Source organism: Gobio gobio, assembly GCF_949357685.1.
Source record: "Gobio gobio genome assembly, chromosome: 21".
In the NCBI taxonomy this organism is placed as follows: Eukaryota; Metazoa; Chordata; class Actinopteri; order Cypriniformes; family Gobionidae; genus Gobio; species Gobio gobio.
In genome coordinates this window covers 32414937-32433897 of record NC_137117.1, presented here as the reverse complement: position 1 = coordinate 32433897, position 18961 = coordinate 32414937, and the positions used below count along the sequence as shown (strand labels likewise).

Here is an 18961-nt window from a genome sequence, read left to right as displayed (position 1 = left end):
CTTCTGGCACTAAACCCGGGTGATGACGGTGAAAACGACTGGTCATATTCAAACATACGGCAGCACTCGCATGCATTGAACAAAGTTTACAAAGAGAGAATTATTTGAAAAATATGAGGGGAAAAAAGGACGTTTACACGGCACCCCTGCTCTCGTCAGTTTTTGTTTCTTTATTAGATTGTCATTAGGCTTGCTACGATAGTCGGTGTTGCCGGTGTTACCGGTGTCCAGACTCAACACCGGTTACATCACTTGCCCACCGTGGCACCGCCCACCGTCTTTTTGATTTTTTTTTTATAGTAATAAAATAATTTAGTTCAGTTAGAGAACAGACAATACAAATAAAAACTGAACGTATCTGCTTAATAAAGCAGGATCCGACCGTGAGTCTCGGAGGCGGCAGGAGTCATTCATCAGATTTAAGAGTGAGGAGCTGACTGAGATGATCGCGGAAGATTTGGTTTCAAAGCGAAACATAAAAGCGCCTATTTAAGGGAGTTTGTCATTTGTTTTGTTGTTGTGTTTTTCATTAAAAATAATAGGCTAATGAACCCACAATTCAAGCAACCCGCAGCCGAATTGGCGCTAATTAAAAACCGAAAGTAAAATGTGCACGGGCAGCACGGCCGCACAGAGCGCGCATTGTTTACTTTCGCCTAGCTCCGCAGTGCGAGCCTCCGCGCTACGCTGACTGCGCGCATTTATTTTTGCCGCGCGCACCCTCGCGCTCGTGCGGGCGTGTCGAGTATAAACGAGGCTTTACGGGCGAACTAACAGTGTGCATTCATGGCGTGCATCTCAATCATAGACTGATCAATGCTTGATCAGTGCCCTGACTACTGATTCTGAACTAGGGAACTGATTGAGACGCGCCCATGGCCTCACAGAGCGCGCATTTACAGACGAGCTGTCATTCACGGTGTGCGCGCACTGGCGCGTTTTCAGTTCAGAGCGGTCGTGTGCATGTTACTTTCGGTTAGATAGAATTAGTGATTTAAAAGCCTCCGCCGGTGATACCGGTATTACCGGTGTTGTCACACATCAATTAACCGGTGGGAAAATTTCCTCACCGTCACATCCCTAATTGTCATAGGTCACTCTGTGTTTAATTTTCAAGTGGTTAACCTCTTAACAAGCGCCCCATTTTTTAGGAATTCTTTGAAAACGATATACCCAAATGAAAATGTCTGCAGCTCTTAAACCCTATGGTCTATATTCATAAACCTGGTCTTATTTTAAACTAGACACTTGAAATATTGCTACCCAAGAGTCATAATAACTCAAAGTAATATGGGAACAGAGTAATATACATGTAAATATACATGTAAGTGACTCACGTTTTTTGTTTTTTGTTTTCACTTAGGGAAAAAAATATTATAATTTAATGTTAAGAGCCTGAAAATAACTTAAATATAAAACTGAATGTCTAATCATGTCATGATTCAAATATGAGGATGATTCTCTCAGTAATGTAGCTTCTGTGAGCTTTTATGTCAAGAAAAGTCTAGGCGTCATTTCAAAAAGGCCATTTATTTCAGAACATTTGCTATTGTAAAGAGTAGTTTTTCATTCAAATAAATCTGCAATAAACTGCAATATACTACTAATTATAATGGATAAACAGTTACTGAAAAACTAAAGCAACTATTTACAGAGATTACAAAGTGTAAAAAACTCATTTAGCTGATGGGAAGCGTCAATGAGAGACAGCGCGCTCCACTGCAGTTGCGCCATGGAGAACGCGCAGCCAGCGCGCAAACAGTATTCACCAAAGCCTACTTACGCAAACTGCGCAAGATAATGCCTTTTGATTGGTTACTAAGTCCATCAATCAAACCTTTGTTGGAAAGGCATTGGCTGGGCACCGAGTGCCTTTATCCAACGAAAACCATGGGCGCAATGATTGACAGCTCACCAAGCCTGTAAGGCACTTCCTCTATATGATGCATCCCAGAAGAGTCTCTGATTGAAGGAGAGAGACGAGGGAGGGTTTAAAATACGTGGGAGAAGCTATTCTAGCAGGGGGAGTTTGCCAGACACGGAATAGAATCGATATTTCATTGAAAATGGACATGATTGATCACGCTAACTCAAAACTCTCTTGCAAACAACGGAGGATTTTTAGTTTTTTCCCTATTTTTTCGTTGTTTTGGATTAAAAAGTGGGATGCATTTTGAAGAATGGACTCTTACACAGAGATGTATGCGGGTGTTTATTGGATTCGTCCGATCTGATCTGAACGACAGGAGATGAAAGATGAGTAACGCTGATATTATGCTAATGTTTACATGGACGGTCCTTTAGCATTTCATTTAACCCTTTCCTCTCTGGTGTATTTATTGCAAAAACAAGTTCAGAACATGAATCTTGAGTGTTTTAGCTTTCAAATGATGCATAGTTTGTGATAGTTGATTGAATATTTTGTATAAAACAAAAGTAAATAAAAGTACACACCCCCCCACTTCCGTCAACCCCCCCGTCCACGATCCGATGCGGGTTAAGAAGTTAAACAAATTCGTGGTGTTCCCTTGCGTTGCAGCCACTACCATGTAGCAAATCTTGCACGTAGCATGTTTCTGCTCGTCATCTGATTCCTCGAAGCCAAACTGTTCCCAGACAACGGAGTTGGTTTTGCCTTTTTTGCTCACCAAACGCTGCTGTAACTGCCCTCCTTCTGCCATCTTTATTCGCGCCGAGTTTTTAAATTCCAGCGGATGATATGCACACGAGTCACGAGACTCACGATCTGAGAAAGTTTGTGGCTTCGGGAGGGGCGGATGAACGCGTGCGCGTTTCATTCAGAACGCAAGACAAAATAAGAGTGTTCTTGACTGAACATGGCAAAATAATCGTTTTTTCTCGATTGTACTATTTTGGTGATCGTTGGGAGGCAAAATCGAAAGCAAAATTCGATTAATTGCACAGCCCTACCCAACGGTACCTTTTTTCCGTACTTTTGGGATGTTTATTTATAAAAGTGTTATTGATATTATGCCAGAGCTGCCCTGGTCTCTGTCTGCCATTGTCTGTGATGTTTGTATACTGTAATATTTACTAGTAAATGGTAGGCTACTAGGTACTTAATTTAATTCATAAAAACAACCATATTATAATTTTTTCTTTTTAATTTCATTTCTATGAAAAGATTTCACACAAATTATGTGTTATGTATTTTCTGGTAATCAAATGAAGACATAAGACATTAATTTAATTTATCTTTAGCTTTATATGGTTCAAATTAAAACGTACATTTTTCACCGGAGTTGTCCTTTAATATTCACAGACGCTAGTCTATCACAATATACGTTCTCAGGTACCGAAATTTGGTACAGATTGATTTCATGTGAATCGGTACTCGGTTAGTGCCCTTAAAAGTACCGAGTTCGGTACCCAACCCTAACGTTCACACAGCAGCAGAATACGGTTGTCAGTCCTTTATTTGAATCATTAATATCTATCTCACACAGTTCAGTTATTTACGGGAGTGACAAGTTTAACCGCATTCTATAACCAAACTCACACCCGTAAATTGTCAGGACTCGCAACCGCATTCTCGAAAAACCCTTGCCGTGTGAACGTAACCGGACTGGACAGCTAATGGTCTGTCATGTCATACAGTGGGAGAGAGACGCTCGCCACTGCTCAAACACAAGTCTGTGTGTTATAGGGTTTCGTGTGTGGTTTCGGTAACTTATAGCGATGGAGATATGAGTTGTCATCTGAAAGTTTTAGATCCACTCACTGTTCTCCACCGGAGCTGCTCCCGTCAGTTTTGTGTTCGAGATATAAAAACTGCTGTCGGTTAATGAAGAGTTGAATGTATATAAGCTGCTTGCATATAAATGAACACAGTCCCACTGTTCACTCTGAAACTTCTACTTAAACTAAATCACAGCCTCTGATTTGATCATCACAATTTGATCGCCATTTCAGTTTTATTTCAATTAATCATTAGCTTTTCATCAACTCATGCAGTTCCCTCCCAGACCCCAGATTGAGAAACCATCTGTGTTACAACCATCTTCTTTCAGATCTTTCTGATCCAGGCATTTTTCTGTATCCTGGAGCTTCTTAATATTGCTGACAAACCTGTGATGTCCTGTCTTTTGTTTCACAACTGTGTTATTGATAGTGTTATTGTCCTTTAAATAGAATTGATGAACCTCATGCATTTCTGTCAGTCACTCTGACTGAATGATGTGTCGATTGACAGGTTTTGCCATGCTTGTGTAATAACAGCTTTAATGACTTGCGCAAAAGTGATGCCTCATTTCTTAAAGACATAACCTCCCCACCTCCTGGTACACATTGAATAAAGATGGTCAGGAACCGGTAATGTCAATGTAATAATCTGATTAATGATTAACAGTTTTCTAGACATAAACACCTTTATGGTGTTTCATATCATACTCAGCCTTCCTACTGCATAAGAAACAACAATCTGTAGTTAGTGTGTAAATTGCCATAATGCATTTGTTGAGACAAATGGTGTGATAGTTGAAGGGAGTGCCACAAGCATGAGAGAATGTAGTAAGTGTAATGCGGTTTGTTCTTTCCGAGGAAGCGGCACGTGTGGCGCTCATAGGCGTGGATGCATAGATGAACGTGACCGATATTTCCTTTCTAGGTGGAAATTTTTGCTTCAGTTTCCCCTTTCTTAAATTCTGGCTTCACCAAGGGTTTCCCCTCAGGTGAATGGGTTTCAGATGAGTGCGCTAACATTGTGCAAGCTTTGTTGTGGTGAGGGAGTGTAATGGCTGGTTGCTTGGCTGGCCAAGGTGACAGGTTCTTTCTTTGGTTAGCGTTATTCAGTCACTACCTTTTCCCGTTAGCGTAGTGAATAAGCCGAGTCCTTCGTGTGGGTTATTTCTTGAAGAAAACGAAACTTATAGCTCATAATGTATGTGCATAATAATCAGTTTCTAAAAAAAAAAAGGGCACCTTAACCTTGTGGGCTGGAAAGGTGTTGATGAAGAGTTGAGAAGGAATTGCTTGTCACTCTACTATTGGTGTAATCTATGGAAATGGTGATTATTCTGCTGCCCTATCTCAACTGACTCACACCTATTCAAATGTTCCGGAACGGTAAGTGTGGTTATGCTATCTGTGTTTGCCATCCTGGAGAGTTTGAGCACTGATGTGATGTGATCTATAGAGGAGCCTATGCCACAGGTCTGTTTTATTATATTAATTGTTTGCTTGAGGTTACCGGTGGGTTATTGGAAATGCTTTAGGTTGCATCAAGACTTTGAATGTTAAGTGCTGCAGTCTATTTAAAAATGTGTAATTCGTTTGAATTAATTCTTTATTTTTAATTAGTTTGAATTAATGATTCAATGGCTATGTTTACATGCACAACTTTTGTTTCAATCGGACTGAATTCATTCCGATTGATGAATCTGAGTGTTTACATGATGGTCTCCAAAGAAAGTGATCGGGTTGATGTGCGCGGTTATATGTCACAATCTTTAAATCGGAATACATTTTTTGATGTGCAAACTGCCCAAATTTGCAGAATTTCCCGCTGTTTGCGCATAATATTTATTCTCCTACATTCTTTGTTTTAAACAGCAGACTTAAAATGTATCAATTTCTGGTCATAATTTGGAGACGATGAACATATGAACCATTTTCCGTGCTGCTTATATTCATTACACAGTAAATATTAGGGCTGGGTATCGATTCAGATGTTCCAATTCGATTCCGATTCGCAAGCTCTCAAATCATTTCGATTCTTGATTCAACTCAATGAATATAGATTTAATACAAATACTATATTTATAATAAAAGAACAGTGAACATAAGTTTACAAGTGGGTAATTAAAAAGAAATTAAGAGCCACAAAAACTGTATATTAAACTCTTTTTATTTTAGGTGCACTTAGGTACATTAAAACAGAACCCATCTCCTATATTTCAAATGCATACAATTATGTTAAATAAAATACAATTTTGATGCAACTTTATTCTAAAAAATGTATCTGAGAAGTATTTTATACAATTTTGTTTTTATGGATATTTTAATGTATTTATTGTAAAAACCTATAAAAGGATTTTGGATGATTTTCAACAGTTTTCAGTACACAACAAGCTTTTCTTACGATTTTGCCGCCCGTCATGTGTGCAGTTACTTTTAATACTCGAAGCGCGTTCATACCTGGACCAAGCGGCAACCTACCCCAGTTTCTCTTGAAGCCAATGCAGAAGTGACTTGAACTGCAATTCATCGACTGGCCGCTAGAGACAGGCTCCAGAAGGGAGCAGAATATCATTGAGCCCAATGTTAAAATGCCCTTTACAGTGGATAAAAACATGTCTACAGTCTGGTACAAATTGTGGTTTTGGTCTATACGGCTAATTTTGCCCTTCATGACAACTGTGAGGCGGTGAATTTTTTTTATAACTCATTCGTTTACATGATATAAAGCATTAAAGTTCTGCATAATTAAGGGCGTGGCCACTTTGAGTGACAGGTGGATAGCCATTTATCTGCTGTCTGTTAGTCATCATGTCACCTCAGCTCCGCCCACGTCCCGCCTCTTGCCCATTTTCTGTTATCTGGGAGTGACGCACGGCCAAGATGGCGACGGCCAGCTCGACCCTACTTTACGCTTCAAAACTGCTCTTCAGAATCCTATGGGGGACGTCACGGACACTACGTCCATATTTTTTTACAGTCTATGACCTGGACACAAGTAGTTGCCGTGATAACAAACAACAATACCTTAACGTGCTGACTTATGTGGACAAACCTTTATTTGAGGAAATCTGTTTATAATAAAAGCTATTAGGTTTGAATTATTGGTCCTGCGCTGTCTATTGACTCAGTTGATTTGAATATGTCTATAATGGCTAACGTACGTGCTTAAGTGAACGCTCAAGATTAATATAATGATCATAATGCAAGGCAAGCATTCGCATCTATGTGATCTATTTTTTAGCGGTTGTGTGCTCGGCTGTGGGGGTGTTGCAACGTCTGGGTGATGTCTCATCAAATGGTTCCGCAGATTTGTAGTATTACTACAGCATTTCACCTCCGCATTAACGTTACAAACGTCAACAACGCACCGGAAGCTGCCATTTAAGCACTGAATGAATGAATGACAGGCGTGCCTCTCGCTCCTTTGTAACATCGCGCAAGGCAAATAAGAGGGTGACATCTAGTGGAGAAGACTAGTAATTAGGGGTGGTTAATCTGTCTGATTTCCCGATTCGATTACGATTATTGAAGTCCCGATTCGATTACAGTCGATTTTCGATTATTAGCGATTCTCGATTAGCGATTATTGATTTTCCATTTCACAACAGTAAACGAAAATACACTACAAAGTGATTGCAGTATAAAAAAAAAGTCAGCTACTGAATTAACTCTTTTATTGAGTAACAACAACTCAAAGCACTTGTCGTGTAGTGTCGTGTAGTTACACAGAAATGAATATACAGGGCTCCAGAGTGCGACTAAATGGTCGCATTTTGCGACTAAAATTTGAGAGTGTGCGACTGAATTTTACATCCAGTCGCACATGTGCGACCAGTAAATTTGCCTGCTGTCGGTACTGGAAAATACACTTACTAATTATAATTGATAGACGTTATGTCTGGCAAGTTCTATCTTTGCCAGCCGTTTCTATATGAGATAATATTAAACCATTTGTCCGTGATGCATTTTTGCCATTCGCAATCCAGAAGAGAGAGAAAGCGATCGAGCTCTCTCACGTGGAGCTACAGCGAACACAACACCACAGTCAGCTTAATGAGTGACGATGGCCAAGAACTAAACAAAAGTTTAGTCTGCTTAAACTTTAGGGATGTGCTGTGATATTAATCTAATTTTTTTTCTTCCGATTTTGGCTTCCAAGAATTATTAAAAGATGATATGAGGTAAAACTATTCCTATAGCCGTGTTCAGTCGAGCTCATCCTTCCCTTCACAGCTGCTGTCATTTCTCCTTAAACCTAAACTAAACGTCAGATTCAGTGATTGTTGTAAACTGCAGTCTCTACTGTTGCTGAACTGCGGGATGTGTTTGATAATAAAGAGCTATTAAATGCACAATAATCCACGCAAGAGACGCGGTTTCCAACTTCAAGGCGACGTGTGTGCTGCGAAATGGACCGACTTGCACTTAATATTTTAGGCTTCGTGTGCGCGTCTAAACCATCAAATAAACAACAAATAGCCGGTGTCAAAATGACCGGATTGGAGAGTAGTTATTTTAACAGTTTATATCTTAAATGGGCGTAAATAGTTTGGAGAAATAGGAGAGAATGATATTATTAGTTCTACATCGGTCTTAAAGGGGCAGCGTCTAATAAACCTGCTGACGATTGAGCCATTAACTCGAATCGAACAAAAGGCAAATAGAAAATATTCACATCTCTTGAATTAATAACTTTAGCTTTTATAAGCATTAATCTATCAATTTATACAGTGAAAACTATGCAGTGTTATTTTACATTTCATTACTTTATTAGATTTCTTTGTAGGTTTGTTCTTTACTGTAATATTAATGTTAGCAGACCTTCCGAATGCCTGCACACTGGTCCATTTACAAATAGATGTTTTATATTTTTGTTCAAACTTTGCGGTTTCTTTTGCTATAGATATTTTACTTTTCAGATTATAAAGCCATGTTAATTATGTTCTTAATTATGTGTTTCTTTAAATAAAATAAAAATATAAAGTATAATAAAAAGAACCGGTACGTATACTGTTAAAGTACCGGATCGATAAGCAGTATTGGTGAGAGTAGTAATACCATTAAAACCTTAACGATACCGATCCCTATTAGTAATACAGTGGAAATTAGTAGATTTGGTTAGCATGTTGATTTACGGTGTGCGCCCCTAAAATTTCTGGTTGTGCCCCTAAAATTTTCAGTTGGGGGCCACTGTGCTCCTAGTGAAAAAAGTTAGTCTGGAGCCCTGATATATCACATTGTGTTGTGACTCATCAAGTTGAACTAAACAATAACAAATAAATGAAAGGCTTATTTCCTTTAGGAAGTAGATCAGAACCAACATACTGTAGAAATTGGACAATTTTCTTCTAGAAAGACAACGTGTTCAGGTGGAGGAAGACTGCAGGTTGCAGTCAAAACATGTCAAGGTTAAAAAGAAGTTTTTTCTCCACCTAAACACCTTGTCTTTCTAGAAGAAAATTGTCCAATTTAATCATTAAGAAGACAAATTGAACATTTTTGAACAACTTACTGTAGCTTCAGCTTATATACTGTACTGTAGAACACAGTGACAAAATGTCAAGAGTATGGATGCGGTGCGCGCGTGGACCGCTCGAGCTCCTCTCGTTCGTTTCCTGACGTGAGAAAGACAAAAGGGGAAAAAACGACAGAAGAAAAACGGGTTCGTGTCGGAGGAGTGTCGAGGCCCGTTCGGTTCCGTGAGCGGGAGCCGCGGGTCGGTGCGGCGGAGCGCGGGACTCGAGCCCGGGGAGATCAGACGGGGATTTAGTGTGGCGTTGTGTGTGTTTCCAGCATCAGTCCGGCTGTGTGTGTGTGTGTGTGTGATCCGCTCATCGCGTCCTCAGGATCGCCTTTATTCCCGCGAATGTGCGCGTCGATGTGTGTCGCGCTCGCTCATCTGACGCGCTCATAAATCTGCGGATTGAAGGCGTTTATTCGTGTTTGTGTGCGAATCTGAGCCGTGCTAACGCGCTAATGTGCCTGAGCTCCAGAGGAGGCGAGGCGGGAGGATTTCTAGAGTGTTCCCTCAGAATCATCTCAGCATTAATGACAGATTTACATTAATCTAATGAACACACACACACACACGCGGTGGTAGTGTCAGGTTTAGATAAATAAAAAAATCGATTTTTGAAAATTTAATTATCGATTCATACTCGTCCATAACATACTCGCGATTAATCGATAATCGATTTTTTTCACCACCTCTACTAGTAATTAGATTTATGTTAATCTTATGTTCAATGTTTGCGGAAATAAATAAAGAAAAAAAAATCTAATCATGGCCTTTGAGAATCTATTTGAATCGACCACATTTTAAAAAAAAAACATCGATTTTTCTGTCCCCGCTGTGGATGATAATCCGAAACAAGGACTGGTGGGCCGTTGTCCTGCTCCACGTCACAGACGGTGAGTGAAAATATAATTTTAGAATAACGGGACACTCATTTATATGACCCTTTATTCAACAGGAAGAACAGCTCTTTCCGAGTGTCATACGTCATTACGCTATTTCTGCGTCATTGCACATGCACAGTCCTTTCAGTCTCGGTTTTCAAGAGTTTACATGTCCTCTCTATTGGATTAGAAAAGGAATAAACCACCCCTTTCAATCCGATTGAAATTTTGTTCAGATCGAGCCCAGTGGGATTGATTTAGGTGTTTACATGAATGCTTTTTCGTCGATTGAGCCGTCAATCCGAATGGATTATTTGGTTCCATGTAAAGGTAACAAGTCACTAGGGTTGGGTACCGAACTCTGTACTTTTAAGGGCACCGACCGAATTACATCGGTACTACCGAGTACTGATTCACATTAAATCAATCGGTACCAAATTTCGGTACCTGAGAACGCATCTGGTGATATAGACGAGTGTCTGTGAATATTAAACCGCAAAAGGCTTTTTAAATATGAATCCTGCGTGTCTCTGTGCGAATGAATGCCGTAGAAGCGCGGTTTACCACACACTAGGGCTGCAGCTATCGATTCTTTTTGTAATCGATTAATCTAGCACTTAATCGATCGATTAATCGATTAATCGGATACAATTTTTTCTGTGTTTTTAAACAACCAAAACAAATAATGCATAACGAAAATGAAGAGGAAAAGCAATTTAATTTATTAATATAATATCTAGCCCTGACATCAAAGTAAATATCTGTTTTATGTAGATTTCTACACCTGCAGCATTTACCATTAGGCTACTAACAAATAATATATCATTTCTGGGGTGAGCCTATTTGCTATGGTAACCTAGCAACCTGTGTGTGTGTGTGTGTGTGTGTGTGTGCGTGAGGCTTCATTGCAGTTTGGTACAGCAGAAATACATACATTCATTTTTAATAGAACGCTGCATTTGACTTGCATCACTTGCATAGCGGTGCATTTTAGGTGAAGCATCCGTTCGAAAAATCGCGTCACAACATCACGTCCCGGTGTAAACAGTGAACGCATGCTGAAATTATTGTTGCGTGGCTACTTAAAAGATTAAGCATATGTGATGCATTGCCACGATTGGTCTGACTGGCGCGAGAGAGGTGTGTGTGTGTGTGTGTGTTACTGATTTTCTACTATTAAAGTTGGAATTTTTCCAACAAATGCAAAAAGTGCATTTCTTTGTGATTTTAAAATACTTGAAGGAAACTGTTCACTTTCAGTAGTTATTGTCTATGGGACAGATTTATGTTTGTTGTAGCCTACATCAGATACATTAACACAGTAGTAGACCTACATTACATTTATTTGGATGCATTAATGAGAGAGTGATTGTGTGTGTGAATTACTCATTCCGTCTCTATTCATTATGAAGCTGTGGTTTAATAATTACTTCAAAAGGTATTAAAATGTGTGCTATAACGGTTGAGTTGAGTTTCTAAGCTACTTTAGTGACTTTAGTCACAGGACGGCGTTGACACTGCGTTTCTGTGCTGCTCTCCGCGCGCGATCTTCACGCGAAAAGAGGTCTGCCTTCAGGGCGCGCGCTCGTTGTCAGAGACGCGACATGGCTCAACTCTGTGTCACAGAAAAAAGCTGAGCACTGAACGGATAAGTTTTCCGTATTGTTGTTTTTGAATAGTGCACAATCGCTTCGATGTTCAAACTGGCAAGGCTTTAAAAGCATTTACTTGACAAACTTTATGAGGACGAAAGTGAAAGCGATCTGGCTTCGGGGCTTGCGCGCTGTGTGTGTGTGTGTGTGTGTGTGTGTGTGGCAGCTATAAGAACGGTAATCAACTTACATAAACTGTGTAAAACATGCAGTTACTATAGTGAATCTGGGCATCTAGAATCTAAACTAAATTCAAAATGTATCACGCGCTATGGTGTGCTTCCTGAACATTGAACAGCGGTCTGTGTGAATCAGATCCCTGCGCGTATAGTGCGCATCATAGGAATTTAACGAGGCTTCGAGGCAGAATTTTTGCCTCAAGGAATTTTTGTAATCGAGTTAATCGAGTAACTCGATGAATCGTTTCAGCCCTACCACACACACACACACACACACTCTCACTCAATCACTATCGCGCTCACTATCCCTACGACGGTCACGTGTTTCCATCTCTGTCGTCTCATATGAGGACATGAACGCACAAATGTCATCTCCAGAGCCACTGAGAGTCACTTCATGAGCATTTTACCGTTTCATTTGAGAAAAACTTCCGTCATATCATAAACACAGAAACTCAAAGAAATGGCAACCCGTCAAAATAAAAGTCAGTTTTATCTTGACAAATACATCACTGTTGTACAGTAGAAGTTAGATACTTCTCAATTAATAATACTAACCCAAATGTAATAATAATCAAAACTTTATTTTTTAAGTAAGAAATAAAAAAATTCTGTTTTAATGTTTTAATTTTAACCGTATAAAGCTCAGTTGTGCAGCACTTTGTTTGACAAAAAAAGTTTAATTATATTAAAAGATAAATTAAATTAATGTCTTATGTCTTCATTTGATTACCAGAAAATACACAGCTCATAATTCGTGGGAAATCTTTTCATAGAAATGAAATTAAAAAGAAAAAAATTATATGGTTGTTTACATTAATTAAATTTAAGTACCTAGTAGCCTACTATCTAGTAAATATTACAGTATACAAACATCACAGACAATGGCAGACAGAGACCAGGGCAGCTCTGGCATAATATCAATAACACTTCTATAAATGACTTACAAGTTATTTATAGTTATTGATATAAATCCGTTGTGTACCGGTACCGAACTTCTGGTACCGGTACCGATACCGGTTAAAATGTGAACGGTACCCAACCCTACCAGTCACTCACTCATAAAGACTCATTATACTGGATGAATCTGTGTTTTTGAACAAATCAACTGAATGAATAATTCAATGACAAAGGCATGTTTAACAGTCACTTGTCACCACCTACTGGTGTAATAATGTAATTGATACATTCTTTATTTGAAGAATATTCAAATAAAAATACTTGAATGTTAAATTTAGGTTTAAAACATTACTTTTAGGTTTAAAAGTCACGTAATTTATAGGGCGGGGCAAAAAAATTGATTTTTCGATTAAACGTTTTTAAAATGTGGTCAATTCAATATCGATTCTCAAAGGCCACAATTTCTTTTTTTTTTTCATATTTATTTCCGCAAACATTGAACATAAAATTAACGTGAATCTTATTTCTACTCTAATCCACTAGATGTCACCCCTTTATTTGCCTTGTGCGATGTTACAACAGAGAGTCCGTTCTTCATTCATTGCTTAAAATGGCGAATTCAGGTGCGTTCTCGACGTTAACACCACCTTCACATACAAAGTCAAAGGTATGGAAGCATTTTAGATTTCACAAGCATGACAACAATGAGACTGTGGGCAAGAACAAAGCTATATGCCTGATTTGTAATTCTGAGGTGAAATGCTGTAGTATCACCCAAAAGCCAGTATTAGTTTCCCCACACCGTTCCTAGGCTTGCAGCCTCCATGTTACAGCTAATGCTATGAGATTTTATGTTTGTTTTATCTTATACATAAAATAACCTGATCCTGTTTGATCAAGGTATGGAACTGTTCTGACTTGTCCAATTTTCAGTATTATCTTGCATCAATTCATTGTATGCGTTTGAAATATAGAGTTGGGTTCTGTTTTAATGTACCCAATATAAAAATTGTTTAATACACAGATTTGTGGCTCTTAATTCCTTTTTATTAATTAACTACTTGTAAACGTAGGTTCACGGTTCATTTTTTTAAATAAATATAGAATTTGTATTAAATCTATATTCATTGAGTCAAATCAAATCGAGAATTGAATTCGAATCAAATCAAGAGCTTGAAAATCGAATTGAATTGGAACTTCTGAATTGATACCCAGCCCAGTAATTTAAGTATTTTATGAGAGTGGTAACTCTAAAGGGATAATGTAAGGTTTTTTAAATAAATTTTTTTAGTAACATTTACAGGATAAATAGTCTAGAGTGAATGTGTGTGTTCCAGCAGTTTCTGTTTTTATTTTTATTTATTATCTTTATTATTGTATTCATTTTTAGTGTAGGGATTTAAACGGTCCTTTTGCTTTATCACTCTTTGGCACATAGCGTAGACATATTCACTATATATGGTTTCAAAGCTTTCAGTTGGCATGTTTGTTTGAAGGACCACATTGGGCAGGATGTGGAATAGTGTTTTGTCAATACAATAAAAAAAGAAAATGTGGCTTATTATCAGACTATTTGACTAATCAGAGAAATAATCTGCCAACTAATTGATTATCAAAATATAATTAGTTGCAGCCCTAGGTAGTATATTTGGACAAAAAAGGTATACAATTGTTTTATTGGTATCGTCCATAACATGAAATAATAATTATTGGCTTATCAGTTTTGGCCTGCCTTTTAATATTGGTGCGTCCCCAATATTGTTCAATTTTAAAATCATAAACCATAAAGCAAAAGGAGATATTACCAAACGACAGTCCTATTTGCTCATCTTTGTCCTTGCCAAGTTGCCAACAAAATGTGCTTTTCAGCCTTGACTTTTGTAATCTGCACACACTATTTGTGAAGTTTAAAATGTTTGAATTGACTAAAAAAATATAATGCTTGACAAGTATTCATCACCATGATGTTCAGTCTCTCTGTAGAAACCACATCATTTCCATCTCAGTAAAGTGCATTTACATAGTAGTACACCTGAATGAAAAGCAGGCACTATAGCAAACTGCTCTCTGTATGAAGCCTGTCACACATTTCCAAGATAATATTGTCTGGCCCTGTAATTTCACTGATGCAGCCTGCCTATCTTTTACTTGGCTTGTATCCGTACAGTGTGGTTTTGTGTATCTGCACAATTTGTCATGTGTTCGTAGCCCTGCTATGAAATGTGATATTCTATGAGGGCTGCCTCTTCCATTATCTCAGAAACCTCTCTAAAAATAGACCCATGCATCCAGACACCATGCTATAGCCTACTACATAGTGCCATTAGCCTTGTCCTACTGTCAAAACTTGGTTGCATTAACTCATGGTTCTCATTTTTAGCCATCTACAGATTATTTGCTGTTCAATCATTTTTTAGACGGTTTTATTGGTAATACAGTATCTGATGTGTATGGAGTGAGACTGTACACAATTGTCATAAACTACAACTCTCATGAGTCTTGGCATGTGAAATTAGCCTTCCAAAATAAGTCTGTACAGGTTAAAGTCTGATTGCTTCATAAAGTTCATGGAATACGGATGTCTTGTGAAACATTCAGGTTGTTCTGCTAGTATAAGCATCTGCTTGAGTGCCTTTTAGTAATCTTGTAAGTTCCTTGCTTGCTTGTCTTAAAGGGCCAGTTCACCCAAAATTGTAAATTCTGTCATTTACTAACTTTTATGTCTTCCTGTATGACTAGGGTGGCCATTTCCATTACGCCAAAAAGGAGGACACTTTGCAACATTTAGTGAGGCAAGAATAATTGCATAAGACCGTACTCGCAACTACAATACAATTTTGTCCATCATATCGATGGTTTCATGATACAGTGATTCTGCAATAGCCAACTCCATTCATTGCCAGACAAATTTGATCTACGATATATATTTTGATGTAGACCTATGTGTAACAGAAGAGACAAAAAAGTGTTTGTTCACAGTATTTGTATTTATTCAAGACATTGTGGTGTCTGTTTCAAAAACTGACCAATGAGAGGAACCTGTCTTGCAAAGTGCACAGTGCCTGAAAATAAAATTTCTGGACTTCTGGAAATAAAAGAAATGCATAAATAAACAATTAATCTGGCACAGTGCCAGAAAACATAACATTTCACAGCGACACTGTGCAAAAAAAATCCACGAAAAGCGTCTCTACTGCTTTTTGATATAAATTTGTGCTCTTTTGTCCATTCTGAATTTGAGGTCTGACGTTTCGGCATGTTAACGTTATGATATGGCGTAGCCTGAGACCTCCAAAGTCATTAAACTGCTTCTGAATAGAGTATGATCTTTACCTATAAGCGGGTTGTTGCTAACAGATTATTCAACTTTTGCCAGCATTTGATAATTTTTTTACAAAATGTCATGGCTCCTAGAATTTTTTGTTGTATGCATATCTGAATCAAAAGAAAGAACAGAGCCTCTGCTTTTAAACAAAAGAAACCCCAAAACCTAACATTTTGAACAAAAAGCGAAGTCCGGATCGGGTTCAGAACGATAATAAAAACATAATATATAACGATAAACAAAACATAGATGGAGTAGATCGAGTCCATCAACACCCCAAACCAGGGATGGAAATTAGCACCCGCCACCAGCCAAATGCGGGTGATTTTGTGTTGTGGCGGGTAGATTCGCTTCACCTACCGGCCACCGTGGCGGGTAAATAAAAATAGCATAGCCGACTGTTTCAGCTGGACGGCGGACACTTTTAGAGGAGTCACACCTTCAAAAAGAAATGTGCCGTTACGAATCAAATTCACAATATGCAGTAGAGAAGTTAATTTGCGCGTGGTTGCGTTAAGCGGCTTTATTGCCATAGCGGCGGAGTCTCGAGAACATGCGCTGGAAACGTGCGCGGTTTTTTAAAGACATATCGAGCTCGCGTCGCATCCACCGTTTGAACGCAAGAGGATCTCCAGATATAGAGCTGAATAGAAAAAAAGGTATCAATGGGTCTGTCCAGTAACTCGTGATGAACCTCAGGCGAACTGCACACTTTATGAGAAGCATTTCAGTTGCTCAGACTGACTGACTTAAAGCAGCAGCAGTGACACAGAGAGAGACCGGATAGCTGGACCGAATAGCTTCAGCCAAGTGCAAGCAAAACTCACGTAGGCAGGCTATCTGACGTTTCACATGGGGTTTATTATCAGCGCCATTCCCATGCACTAATGGGGTAACGTTAGTTTGCAACACTTCACTGACAACAGCGTTATTGAATGGAAAAATAAACGATAAAGAGCAACAGAAATATATAAAGCATACATGCACCTCACAGCTCGTGCTCCACCTAAGGACTGCCCACTCAGCGAGTGAGTAAAATAAGTGCCTTCCCCCTTAAAGGAGCAGCACCGAATTGTACTTGTTACAAGGTATAGGTCTATTGTTTTTTTTAAATGGATAATATATTTATATAATATTCCATACATTATCAGAGCTTGGCAGACAGAATTATTATATATTTTTAGACAGGTTAATTAATAGATTGTAGCCTAATTAATGTTATTATTAATGTATAATTTTAATCATACATAATAAATAATACTGCCATATAAAGTTTGCCCTTTATTAAAATAATATTTAGATAAAAATTGGACAAATAATTACATAATAACAGTCAAAATTTAAGTAAATTAATACAAAATTTAACAATTTTGAATTTCAGAATTGTCAAAAAAGTGATTAGTGGTTCAGAATGACTGCTTAAAGGGACAGTTCACCCAAAAATGAAAATTCTGTCATCTACTCACCCTCAAGTTGTTCCAAACATGTACACATTTCTTTGTTATGTTGAACACATTGGAAGATTCATTCCTACTATGGAAGTCATTGGTGCCCCCAAAGCAGTCTGGGTACAAACTTTCAGCAAAATATCTTCTTTTGTGTTCAGCAGAACAAAGAAACTCATACAGGTTTGGAACATCATGAGGAAGAGTAAATGATGACAGAATGTTTTAGTTTTGGGTGAACTATCCCTTTAAAGTGCACCAAATAGGCTTCAGAAATAAATTAAATAATCAAATGTAAAATAATATAAAAGTGTTATATTGTCGTGAATGGGTGTCCCTTATTTTGCCACGCTGAAGGTGGCAACCCTAGTATGTCGTCAACACGCTTCAGAAGATGCCAAAACTAATAGTTTCATTGTTGGGACTAAAAACCTAAAACTGGAAGCCATAAAAGACCATGAATCATCCAAATGCCACATCCATTAATCTGCCCTACTCATTTAATGAAATTAATATCAGTTCATGGTTTGTGTGTGTATAAGAGAGAAAGAGAAAATGCCAGTATTTCATTGAGACTTGAGATTAAATAAACTGCTGAAGTATTGTAGAGCTTGTAGTATTAATTTTCACATGCAGTTACACATTGTCGGTTAAAAACAAGAAATGGCTGGTAAAAACATTGAGTGGCTGGTAGATTTTGAAATCCACCAGCCACAGTGGCCGGTGGACAAAAAAGTTAATTTCCATCCCTGCCCCAAACGCTTCACAGTCCTATAGCTCTTTTTGGGTTTGACATTTCATCGGGTAATGTTAGGCAGTTTTGATTTATGCTGTTTAATGTTCGCATTGGCTTACATATGCGTAGGCAATGCTTCTATTGCTTTGTTTTAGCTTTTTCTTCGCTTGTGTTTGTATCCTGAGATTCTGTTCCATTTCAGAAGATGCGTAATAGCGTCCCTCTACCATATAACAGTGAAATCATTGAAAGAGTATTTTGTGGAAACGTCAATTGTATGTTGACCAGCATTGGTGGAACGAATTGAAAGATACTTTGGCATATGTGGTGAAAGATACACCTTGTTTACAAAGATCTGAGAAATAATAGATACTTATTCTGAAAGACATTCGAGGTAAAAGTATTGGGTAAAGATTGTGTGGTCTTGTGCCTGTGAAGTTCATTACATTTCTAGTGTTGATTGCCTTTTGTTAGACTCCTATATGGAGTAATATAGTAAATATAACAATCTGCACAGAGAAAAAGGGTATCAAAATTGTACCTTTAGGGGTACAACAGCTTGTCGCTGGGGCAGTACCCTTAAAAGGACATATTTTTACCTTTTTTTTTTACCACAAAAAGGTTCA

At 38.3% G+C, this 18961-nt stretch overlaps 1 protein-coding gene across 5 annotated transcripts in view; it reads left to right on the top strand.

The window, feature by feature from the left end:
• Positions 1-18961, top strand: part of foxp1a (forkhead box P1a) — a 58822-nt gene that overhangs the window by 4807 nt on the left and 35054 nt on the right. For 2 of the 5 annotated variants that reach the window (XM_079803617.1, XM_079803619.1), the window contains exon 2: positions 13373-13452. The exons of the other annotated variants lie outside the window; for them this stretch is intronic. In XM_079803617.1, coding sequence (XP_079659743.1) covers positions 13440-13452 — 13 coding nt within the window. In that variant the 5' untranslated portion in view covers positions 13373-13439. The remainder of the gene's footprint in view (positions 1-13372; positions 13453-18961) is intronic. 5 annotated transcript variants of the gene reach the window in all.